Source organism: Melospiza georgiana, chromosome 4 (assembly GCF_028018845.1).
Source record: "Melospiza georgiana isolate bMelGeo1 chromosome 4, bMelGeo1.pri, whole genome shotgun sequence".
Classification (NCBI taxonomy): Eukaryota; Metazoa; Chordata; class Aves; order Passeriformes; family Passerellidae; genus Melospiza; species Melospiza georgiana.
Genome location: NC_080433.1, coordinates 75,160,523 through 75,173,053, shown reverse-complemented (window position 1 = coordinate 75,173,053; position 12,531 = coordinate 75,160,523). Strand labels below are relative to the sequence as shown.

Below are 12,531 nucleotides of genomic sequence, written 5' to 3'. Positions count from 1 at the left end.
CACCCCGCTGGCAGAGAGCACCGTTTATCCCCAAGGGATGAGGGGTCAGAGCGCCGGCTCACCCCGCTGGCAGAGAGCACCGTTTAATGTCCAAGGGATGAGGGGCCAGAGCGCCGGCTCCCCCGCTGGCAGAGAGCACCGTTTATCCCCAAGGGATGAGGGGTCAGAGCGCCGGCTCACCCCGCTGGCAGAGAGCACTGTTTGTTGGATCTCCAAGAGTTGAGGTGTCCGAGCGCCGGCTCCCCCTGCTCCTCAGGGCAGGGGTGTGAGTGCCACTGCCCAGCCAGAGCAGCCGAAGCACTCCCAGCCCCTCACCAGGGGCCTCTAACAAACCAACACTGAAGCACCAACAAATGAAATGTACATGTAGGACTAGGCAAAGAGGGACAAAATGCTTCATTTTCACAGTGAACACATCTCTAAGTCTGGATTTTGTGCTTCACACACGTTCATAATGCACATGCAGAAGAGGATAACGCAAGATGATGGCTGATGGCTTTAATTCAGAGCAGTAAAATCAATTGCAGCAGAACTGGATAATCAGCCAGGAGTAAAAGAACTGGTGATAGTAATGGATAATACAAGGACAGTTCTGAGCTCAATACTACGAGATCAACACTGGTATCAGTTATTAGGAAGGAAACCAAGACTTTCTCAGAAGAAACACAGGGAAATTCACAATGAAAAGCAGAAGGACAAGGACAAATCAAATGTCCAGAGCAATTCCTACATAACAGACACCTATATTTGCCTCTTATCCTGATCCAGCAGTTCTGGAAAGGAGGCTGGGAAAGGTATGACATATCTATACAACAAGAAATAGCATAAAGACAACTGAGAGCAGGCAATAATTAGTTCTCCATTCTACTTTCGTTACCCTGAAACCTGCAAATCCATAATTCAGTCTAAAAACCTTCAGAAACAGCAATATTGCCAGTTCTCTTGGAATTTTTAAAATAATTTTTAATAAAGCTATAATATTTTGTCATTTTGCAGCCTACAGCATAAATGAGAAAAATATGGTTGTAACTATACCAGAAGGTGGTGGAACATCTGTCAGTAAAGAATGTACATCTTCCATTGCATCTGTGTCATCAATCTGCAAAAAGGGAATAATTGAGAAAATCAGGTTGCTGTGCCAGTAGGAAGCTTCCAGAAGAAATCACTCAACCTCCATCCCATTCAACCTTTAACACTCTTATTTCAGATCAGACTGAGAGCCCTGCTAGCTGCTGTAAATATTCTGGTGTGTCTTTACATCCATCCTGTCTTACTGCCCTCCAAGAGATCCACATTTACCAATAGCTGCCAACATTTCCTTATCCAGTGTTTGAAAAATGGTTTATAATTTAACTCCAGTACTGAAGGGTTTTCTGTCAAGTGATGTGTTTCCTCCTCCCTCTCCATGTAAAAGGGGTTTTCTTTTTCTTTCCTTGAAAAAACAACCCAAAAACTAACCAAAACCAACCCAGGTATCTTTAGCTCTCATAACTGCCTTCTCAGCCTCCTTCAGCACATCCTCAGCACAACGAAATTTTTATTACTTTTTCTTATATAGCTCAGTGAACAATGATTTTCCTCTTGAAAGCTTGGTCAGGAGTTCAACTAAATCTTCTGGAATATTGTTTCTGATATCCAATTAGTCATAAACCAAACTTCTCAAATAAGACAGTAGTGAATGATTCCACAGATAAAAAGTAATTTTTTTTCTATAAATGCCTTACAAAAATCCTCCATTTTTTACAAAGGTATTTGACCCTTTTTGCAAAAGCACCAACCAATCTAAATTTATTATCCCAAACTCTCCCAACCTGTTATTTTTTCACTCTCCTTTCATACTTCTGTTTTCAAACAAACCCCTGTTATAGTGCTCCCTCATTCCTCCTATCTACAACCTTTCTTCCAGATTATTTTCCATGAGGATGGTGATTTGTGAGGATTAACAAAGCCTCAGATGTACCTCAGGCTGCATTTTGAAGTGGATTTTAGTCAGTGATAGGCATTTGTACTGTCTGTCTCTACAGGATGACCAAACTCCAGCCCTTTTTCAACACTTGCTGGAGTATTAAAGACTTCAAAGCACACAATGCTCAATTGTCTTTGAATTTCACTGAAGAGAGAGGTAACAGAAATCTACACCCTTTATTTGTCTGCACATGTTGCTCTTTCTGCTTGCAGCTGTAGAAAGAACTGGAAGGTATTGCCACAAGCTGTGAATTCTTAAATTGTGAAAAGCAATAGCTGAAATTCACAAAATCTTCTTTTATGTGCTGTCTTGGCACATGCAGTTTTTTGAATGCTTTGAATACATCCCATTCTGGAAACTAATAATTCTGAACGTTCATCTACCACAGTAAGAGCTTTGAAACAGGAGGAAAATACAACCTTTTTATTTGCAAGATATCAAGTGTGGCAACACAGAACCTCAGTGTTTATGAAAATAGATCTTGAGTTTTTGATTAGTCTGATCTGCTGCTTGAAGCAAGCAGAAGGACATTTCTTAACAGCTCTTAATTATTGATCTCGAGACTGCTACATATTCATGAACAGCAGGGCAATCTTTTTTCAGAGAGTCTGTAGACAGAGCTGTGCTTTAAGCAAATAGAGTAAGGAAAAGAGAGACAAAGCAAATCTTTTTCTATTGATATAAAAGGGAAAAAATCATATACAATCAAGGAACTGTTCTTGGAGATGAGCAAGAAAAATTTTTTAAATATATATTTCAGGAGAAGAAAAGCATAAACATGAATAGGGCAAATGTTTATCACCTCCAAGACAAAAGCATCCTTCTTGCCATGTGAAAGGTCAAGCTCCGTAACTTCATCAGAGCTTTCTGACTGAGATCTCAACAGCCTGGAACGCTGTCTTGGCTCTGGAATGGGAGACCCAATAATTTCTTCAGGTAACTCCTAAAAAGAATGTAAGAGTTAACAGATGTTCTGCCCAGCTTAAAAAAAATTCAACTCTCCACAGGTTGTTAACAATTCTAACGATCAGATCATTCTGAAAACCATTCTACTGAGAAATACATCTAAATAATACCACAGCGGTTTGGCTATGCAGCAAAGGGATCTGAGAATTCCAGCAGCTTTCCAAAATCCAGTGAAAGAAGTCTGTATCTCTATTTGTAAATAAATTTCTGTTCCGAATGGCTCAGTAAGAAAAAATGGATATGCAGTGCATATATTTGAATCAGAATGCTTTATTTTTTAAGAATCAAAGATTTACTTACTGGAGGATTAATCTCATAGAGTTCCTTGTTCTTTGCTATTGTATCATTTATTTTCTTTTGCATATGGGATATGTGCTGCTCGTAGGTGCCATCATTTGGAGTCTTGCCAGCAATCTGAATGCCTCCAGGTGTGGGCAGAGCTGCTAAATACACACCTGTTGCAGACTTTTCAGAAGTCACAAAGAAAAAGACAAGTATATGAGCATGAATTCCTGATATTTTCATATAAAGCTTTCCATAATCCTTGTGCTACAACAGCATTGTAACATGCAAATCACAGCAGCACCTCTTGTAAATAAACAAATGGATCTTTCTTTTCTGTTCACTTATGAAAAAACTTCATTATTCTTTTGGACAACTTCCTCTTTTTCATTTCTCACGGTGGAACTCTGAAACTTGCCTCAAAATTCCAAACAAACTAAAAATTAAAGCCCCTGCCCAAGTATGCTTTGCATAAGTAAAGAGTTTGAGTTTTTGAAGATCTGAAATTTGGCCAAACCATGTACAGCATCAGTGAGGTTGTGAGAACCCCATTTCCATTTTCAGGAGACAGATAGTAGAAGACAAAAGAAGACAGCAACCAGAATTACCCCAGCATCCCCTGGTGCAGGAAGAAGCAGCAAATTCACTAGTCTAATCTAGCATGAAAGAATGGGGTTAGAAAATATTGTTAATGAACATCTCTTGACTTTCTCAAATCTATAATTTATTTCTTCAGCTCCATCAAAGAAGAGGCAACGGAACTTCCCCTTGTTGCCTTGTAACCAAAAGATTTCCTGACAGGCTTCATTGACCTTATTTGTCATGGAACTGCAAATTCACTTTGAAAAACAGGGACCTCTTTGATAGGACCTTAAAAGAATACCATCTTTTTCTACAATTTGTGCCAATTAACTGTTTGAAGTTTCTTTTTCTCTCATCCTCTTTTTACTCATCTTATCTTTTACCATTTTCAAGCTATTTGAATCCTCTTCTGCTGGTTATGAAGGACAAGTCTGTCCTGATTTTACAATAATTAAGATACTGGCTCTTAAAATGACATTTTAATATGTCTGATGACTCTGAATCCCACAACACTTGCATGTTTTCCTGAAAAAATACTGTGATAAAGCAGAAGCAGCCCAGGATCCCAGCAGTACTTACTGCCAAGCCCATCAGCATGTTTTCCCCCACAGTGATCTGAATTCTGAGCCCAAAGAGGGCATTCATTCCCCTCAGCTTGAGTTTGTTCATCAGCTGTGTGTGCACTTCATACTCCATGAAGGGCAGCAGGTTGCTGATGGAGGTGGCGTTGGCCTCAGCCTGAGCTTTCTTCTTCAGCCGGCACAGCCTGGAACAGGAGCAGAGACAGGGCTCTGGCAGGGCTGGGGAGGCCCAGGGGGAGCCTCTGCAACTCCCTCCCCACTGGATAACCCAGGGCAGCTGCTTTACCATCTGCAATTCCCACTGGATAACCCAGGGCAGCTCCATAAACCATCTGCAACTCCCTCCCCACTGGATAACCCAGGGCAGCTGCTTTACCATCTGCAATTCCCACTGGATAACCCAGGGCAGCTCCATAAACCATCTGCAACTCCCTCCCCACTGGATAACCCAGGGCAGCTGCTTTACCATCTGCAACTCCCACTGGATAACCCAGGGCAGCTCCATAATCCATCTGCAACTCCCACTGGATAACCCAGGGCAGCTCCATAATCCATCTGCAATTCCCACTGAATAACCCAGGGCAGCTCCATAAACCATCTGCAACTCCCTCCCCACTGGATAACCCAGGGCAGCTCCATAATCCATCTGCAATTCCCACTGGATAACCCAGGGCAGCTCCATAAACCATCTGCAATTCCCACTGGATAACCCAGGGCAGCTCCATAAACCATCTGCAACTCCCTCCCCACTGGATAACCCAGGGCAGCTGCTTTAACATCTGCAACTCCCTCCCCACTGGATAACCCAGGGCAGCTCCATAAACCATCTGCAACTCCCACTGCATAACCCAGGGCAGCTCCATAAACCATCTGAAATTCCCTCCTCACTGGATAACCCAGGGCAGCTCCATAAACCATCTGCAACTCCCACTGGATAACCCAGGGCAGCTCCATAATCCATCTGCAATTCCCACTGGATAACCCAGGGCAGCTCCATAAACCATCTGCAATTCCCACTGGATAACCCAGGGCAGCTCCATAATCCATCTGCAACTCCCTCCCCACTGGATAACCCAGGGCAGCTCCATAAACCATCTGCAACTCCCTCCTCACTGGATAACCCAGGGCAGCTGCTTTAACATCTGCAATTCCCACTGGATAACCCAGGGCAGCTCCATAAACCATCTGAAATTCCCTCCTCACTGGATAACCCAGGGCAGCTGCTTTACCATCTGCAATTCCCACTGGATAACCCAGGGCAGCTCCATAAACCATCTGCAATTCCCACTGGATAACCCAGGGCAGCTCCATAAACCATCTGCAACTCCCACTGGATAACCCAGGGCAGCTCCATAAACCATCTGCAACTCCCACTGGATAACCCAGGGCAGCTCCATAAACCATCTGCAATTCCCACTGGATAACCCAGGGCAGCTCCATAAACCATCTGCAACTCCCACTGGATAACCCAGGGCAGCTCCATAAACCATCTGCAACTCCCACTGGATAACCCAGGGCAGCTCCATAAACCATCTGTAACTCCCTCCTCACTGGATAACCCAGGGCAGCTGCTTTACCATCTGCAATTCCCACTGGATAACCCAGGGCAGCTCCATAAACCATCTGCAACTCCCACTGGATAACCCAGGGCAGCTCCATAAACCATCTGCAACTCCCTCCTCACTGCATGACCCAGGGCAGCTGCTTTAACATCTGCAATTCCCACTGGACAACCCAGGGCAGCTTCTTTCCAATTCCTCTAGATTGCTGCAGCAGTACAATAAAGTGCCAGCTCTTTACAAAACTCCTTGAGACAGTGCCATCTGAAAACTTCAATTTTCAGCTTTTCTTCTAGTAAGAGCTCCCATGCAAACATCTGCTTCTCTTGCTGCAACCCTCAAACACTTCAGGCACAAGTACAGAAAATCACTACTGTAATTTCTAGTGGTACAACTTTTAAAATTCCTATTAATACAGTTATTCAAGTCACACATTGGAAAGAAGAAAAAATCCCAAACTCAAGTGCCCTCAGAGCTAAAGCATTAGCCATACTTATCTGAAAAGAATAAAACAGAGCATAGCAATCCCATCTCTGACTATATGTTAATCATCTTCCACTCTTTGGGTTTAGTCCTACAAGCTAAATTCAAAGCCCACACCAGTGCAGTGATACTTTGAGAGAGAAATGTTATTTAGGAACACATGCCAATTGTATGTTTTATATTATAAGGTTTGATGACACATTGGATTTTGGCAACAGGAATTCTTTCAAAGGTCTCCAAAACTTTACTAGACTAGAAGGAATTATTTAGACAGATACCTGGCTTGAATGAGACATCCCTTCCCAACAACTATTGCCTCTACAGGAAGGTCGATTGTGGTGAAAAGGACATCGGGAACTTTTTGCTTCCTGCAGTTGTAACAGTAGGTGAGGTGGGCAGGAAATGGCATGTTCAATTCATCATATGGGATATGGCAAAATCCACAACCTGGTGGTGAAGCTTCTTCAATCCTAAAAACACATTATGGAGAGAAAGCTTAAAACAGCCGCATCTTGTTAGCCATGCTCAGTAAGTGCACATGTGAATAAACACCTACAGAGAGCTGCCCACATCATCCACCACAACTGAACTCTGCTCCATTACACCAGGCTGACAAGTATTACAACACACCAACCACAGGAAAAGGGTGCACACTACTTGCTAAAATGCTATCAATAAAACTTGCATTGAAACTTCTTATGCAGGGATTGAGAAAAAGGACATTCAGTGACCAACAACTCATAAAAACATCACTGTAACATCACTGAGCTGGCTTGAAGCAGTGTAACTTCCAAATATAATCCACGATACGACACTTGTACACAGAATTTGCTGTGCCAAACACACCAAAAATTCTCTTTTTCTCATTGTGTCCAAAACCCCATAAGAGCAGAATACAAACAACAAACCAAACATCCTTTAGAGAGGCAGCACAGTAAGGTAAAATGAATTATTTCCTTATAACCCAGGAATGACCACTATAAAATTATGAACAGGGAAAGCACAGGCCAACTGCATCACTGCAAATGGATTCTGTTTCACATCAACAATTCTCCTCAGGGATTCTGAAGAGGTGCTTAATCAAGTCTATCAGATTTGGAACATTAGTTATCATAAGACTTTGGCAAACAGATTTAGTGTTGAGCATGAGCTTTGTCTGTTTTACCTCCCTCTGGCACTTCTAATCCATGCCACAACTCTTAGTAGCCCCAAAATACATGTTTTAAAAAAGTGAAAAAAGTGATATTTTCTTTATGTTACAAACACAGTATTTCTTTCTCTTTGTCATATAGTGACTACAAAACCAAGTAGTTTAGTTCTGGCTACAGTTTTTAAAACTGTATCTACACTAGAAGACAATGGTCTTCTGCTAACAAAATAAAAGAATAATAAATTCTAAATAAACCATGTCGACTGGTTTATTATGGAAAAAGCAGCGCAAGTGCTAAAGCGTAAGGAATAGCCTTGCTTACAACTATAACTATCCCCTAAAATATTTGATTACTATCATGACGAATACATAATAAATTACCAATAAGCATTAATTAATCTTTTTTTCCCCAAAAATAACTTTGTGGCAATGCTCACTGTTCAAGTTCTACTTGCAAGAGCAGAAACAAAGGGAAACTTCAGTTTCATGCTTTTGTTCATCAACTTCAACAAACACATACATATTTTGGAAACACCTGGCATCATATTTGTTTAATAACCAAGCTACTTTATCTCCCACACATAGATAGTATTTAATGGAGCAGATATACACACAATACAGACACAGCCACTTTTGGCTTATGTAAGTTATCAAACATCTGTCATTTTTTATGGTGTGATACAAAACAGAGAAAAGAGACCTGAAGCGCAGCGAAGGAGAAAACTGAGTTATGGTCTGTGTTAGTAGTCAAACGTGTTACCTTATTGAGACTGTTAGAAATAAAAACAGAGTATCTAAGTGGGTGCAGAGCTCCATTACTCCTGTGGTGGTTGTTGTTAGTGAAAAGCAGTAAAGTGGTTGGTCCCGCATCCTGCACTGTAACACTGTAACCTACCCTAATAGAGAAGAACTATCTTGGCTCTGAGGAAAAAAATCAACCTCTCCCTTCTCTGACCCTATGGAAAAGAAGCCAGGCTGCCATGACAACCTTTGTTCCAAACAGCCTTCCATGGTGCCATCCTGAAGGAACCTAGGGTTCAGTACAGCTGCTGTGCCAGATGCGGACAAAATACAGACCTCTTCACTATAAGAGAAAAGAACAACAACACAGTGAATTCCTGCTGCTCAGAGGCTGCTTTCACAGCAAATCATCAGAGCCAAAGGCTACTACAAGTCTCAGTGGAGTTCTGTGGACTTGTGCAATTTTACCCATTAAAAATATCAATCCTCTTCTGGTACTTAAACCATAACCATTGCCTAAGTACAAGGTGAAGGAGGATTGCACAGAGAGACTTGAGAGCTTTGTCTCATGTCACAAATAATATAACAAGATAAAGGCTAACCAGGTTTAAGTATGGTTTTCAGTTCTGTGGCTAAAAATGCAAAGCAATACAGCAAACCAAGTAAACATTAAAAAAAAAAGGCATAATTTTTTACCAAAGTAAAAGGGAAGTTGAGAGCCCCAGCATCTTATTAACTTTCAATTTTCAAAATGAACTTTCAATTTTCACAACTCAACACTGACAAAGGTGCTTCTTGAAGGATAAAAAGTGGCAAATCAGTAAAATTTTACTAGGAAGAATTACAAAAATGGTACATTTTGCATGTAAGGCAAACAACCATACTTAGGATTTAGCAGAGTTCAAGCTCTCAGAATGACCACAGAGCTTTAATAATTCTCAAGTTGTTAAATAAAAAAACATCTAGCATTCAGTATAAAATACTATATGGAAAAAAAGAGAAAATTTTTCCCATGTTTTCTAGAATGATACACTTTTCTTTTTATTTTTTGTTCTTGTTTCTCTTTCCAAAATAATTTTTCATACATAACACGTCTGGCAGACCAGAACTTACACAGGTTTGTGCTTTGAGCATGGAATAAAGCTGAACTGGCAATACAGTATAGGAATTCCAATAAATATTTTATCAATAATCAAACACTACCATATTCAATTCCTTTAGAGAAATGCAAGCACCAAATAACCCAGTACCTGACTGCCTATGCTCTAAACATTCTTTCCCCATAGTTAGGGTAGGAAAAAGCATACAAATGATTCATGCTTATTACAAGGAGACTGACAAGCAAAGGAATAAATGCTTCATGTTGGTGTGTTATCCCTCAGTGATGGAGTAATTGAGGAAAATAAGGTAAACCAAAACTTTTCCAACTCCTCTCCTTAAAAAAGCAAATTTTTAGTGCTTTTACCTTAAAAAATTTAGGCAAAATCAATTTGAAAGGAAATAATTTCAGATGTTGGAATTTGCTTGCTACTTCCCAAATGCAATTCAAAATAGTGAACCAGAGTAATTTTCTGTTTAATATCAGCAGACACACCTGGCTCCAGGACAAGCTTGTTTTGGGCCTGAAATGTGAAATCTTCCATTTAAGTTCTGGTCTGCCAGTTGTTATCCGATAATGAAACTTCAATACATAAACTTTTAGGAATAGTCTTAATTATTTAGGTAGATTAAATTTAGAAAACTTCATGGATAAATTAATACTGATACTACAAAACAAATTGTAAGTTCTAGTTTAAAATAAAAAAATTGTAACATTTATTAGAAAAAACTTAAAACCCAGATCTAAACATGTATAAAAACGCCTAATACTGAAATTCCATAATCTTCTTAAACTCTGTAGTTATAGAATAGACAGTACCAACATCTGTACTGGAATAGTTAATTCTTAATCCACTGATGATGAAACACGTTTTCTGTGGCATTTTGAAAATCAAATCATCATCATGATTTACCAAATGCTGGTTGATTCACTGTAGCCCACTACAGCATGACAACCCAATGCCTTGGCATGGGATTTTATCTCTTGTCTGATTTCTGCCCACCAGGCATCTCGTGTCTCTGGTTCATCTGAAAGACAAAGCATAAATCAGTTCACTACTCTGGACTGGGCTGACACAAAGCTGCATGCAATTAATTCACCTGAAAAGCTGAGGTTTTCACATTCACATGCTTTCAATGCGGACACTTTATTTCCTTCCTACTTATAAACTTCAAGGAAACACTAACAGCACTTTTGCACTCATTATCTTGTTTGTCCCCCACACAAGCAGACTCTCACAAATTACTGCATTCTCCTTGTTGTCCAGATGCCAGGTAACACTAAGATATTGTAGAAATTGTTCCAGTCTCTACCTGGTTTTAGTCCCAAACCACAGCCTCAGCTTCCCACAACACAAGAGCAGCGTGTAACATCAGATACTCTGTAATGCTGAAAAACTAACAGTAATAAACAGTATTTCTAGCAGTAAAATTAGATTTTACATTGCTGTGCACTTGCTATCTCTGGAATAACCCCAATAAGTTTTCCTACTGGAAGCAGTTCTCTCTTAACCAGACTTTGAAAATATTTGTTCCAAACTGTACCACTAATCAAGCAGACAGTTCTGTGGCACTTCTAGCTGTGAGAAGCCAAAAGGATTTGAAACCACTTCTACATTTACGACATGAAGAAATACAGGATGCATGCTGTCAGTGCTTTTTTGAGTCAGTATCCTGGAAACTGCACCTTCCCTCCATGGCCATGAATGGATTCAAATTACCTTTATTGTCCCCAAGGTTACATGTTAAATATATCCTGCCTGCTTTTCTTGAAAACTACAAGATACAAAAATACAACAAGAGTGTGCAGCTACAATAAGTTCATGCAGTCCATTTATTTTTTAACTGCTCAGCAATTAGTTCCCACAACTAAAGCTCTTGTCTTACAAATAAGCCAACAAACACCGAATTTACAACTGGAATTTGTCAGCTGTTTCTTCTCTCAAAACTTACCTGTTACAATGAATTTGGTTAGCAACTGTGTAAATTGTTGATACAAAAAGGGAAAACCAGTAACAACCATTACCAAGTGTTCTGAGTAGAGAGATTCTTATGGAATTTCTCTGAAATTAACTGAACTTAACAGAGATACAAACTTCTGGCTACTGAGTTCTCCTTGCGGAATCATAATTTAAATATCAAAGTCAAAACCTGGAATTTATTTGGAACCAATTTTGTACTACCAGGAATATTTACCAACACAGTGTATGATAACCACATTATCATACACTTGCTTCTCTGACAACATGACAAACAAAAATGCAAGATGCAGATATACACAGAATTTAAAAGTTACTGAAACAGAAATATTGTAAAGTAAGATGTATTCATTCATGACTTTACCTCAAGTTTGCATTTAGAACTAGGCTCTAATTTCTCTAAACTAAACTAATGTTTTTTTCTAATTCAAAGGAAGAGCAGAGGTCTGTATATTCAATTATACCTAACTTCAGATGGCAGTGCTTGTGTAACTCAGAGCATTACAGCAGCCTGGATGCTCAGACTGAAGTTTATTCAACCTTTGCTTTAAGAAACCAACACTGAACAGAAAAAACCTTACAGTGAGAGTTCCTAGGAACGTTCTCTGCAATGAACAAAAATATACACATCAGAACACAAACCAAGGGGTTTCCATGAGCCGCACCAATCGTGTTCTGCAATCCAAGGTCACTTCAGCAGGCTCCAGTGCACTGCTGGCAGACTCTTGAGGGGCTGCACTTCACTCTCAGGGTGAAAACACTGTTAAATCCTCTCAGTGACTGGGGCAATAAATGCTCAGGATGATGCTCAGCAATCCTGACTCAGAGTCCTGGAGCACCTGCTCACGCCAGCTTTGGAATTCCTGGGATTCCTACAGAAATAATCCATCACACACAGGGCTGGAGCTGCCCAGCTCAGCTCTCAGGACCACCAGGGGTACAGAAAGGGGGAAATGCCTTCTCTGCAGGGACCCCTCTGGAGAGAGGCTGCTCTGCTGCCTGCACCAAGGGAGGTCTCTGGGAGGGGATTGTAAGGCCAGGCTGCAACATCTGACAAATTCAGGGTATGGAGGGTGGGAGAGCACAGGCACATTCTGTCAAATTTCTTTTTAACTCTTTTTGGTGACAGGGACATGGATCTTGG

At 40.5% G+C, this 12,531-nt stretch overlaps 1 protein-coding gene across 23 annotated transcripts in view; it reads right to left on the bottom strand.

Moving 5' to 3' along the window:
* C2CD5 (C2 calcium dependent domain containing 5) overlaps positions 1-12,531 on the bottom strand; it is a 58,236-nt gene that overhangs the window by 13,058 nt on the left and 32,647 nt on the right. For 14 of the 23 annotated variants that reach the window (XM_058023178.1, XM_058023180.1, XM_058023189.1 and 11 more), the window contains 7 exons: positions 10,323-10,437; positions 8,558-8,653; positions 6,698-6,889; positions 4,376-4,562; positions 3,233-3,397; positions 2,769-2,909; positions 1,036-1,099 (listed from right to left, as the gene is read on the bottom strand). In XM_058023178.1, the coding sequence (XP_057879161.1) occupies positions 1,036-1,099; positions 2,769-2,909; positions 3,233-3,397; positions 4,376-4,562; positions 6,698-6,889; positions 8,558-8,653; positions 10,323-10,437 (960 nt within the window). Of the gene's footprint in view, positions 1-1,035; positions 1,100-2,768; positions 2,910-3,232; positions 3,398-4,375; positions 4,563-6,697; positions 6,890-8,464; positions 8,654-10,322; positions 10,438-12,531 lie in introns of all 23 variants that reach the window. The other 9 variants (XM_058023175.1, XM_058023176.1, XM_058023182.1 and 6 more) reach the window with 2 other exon arrangements.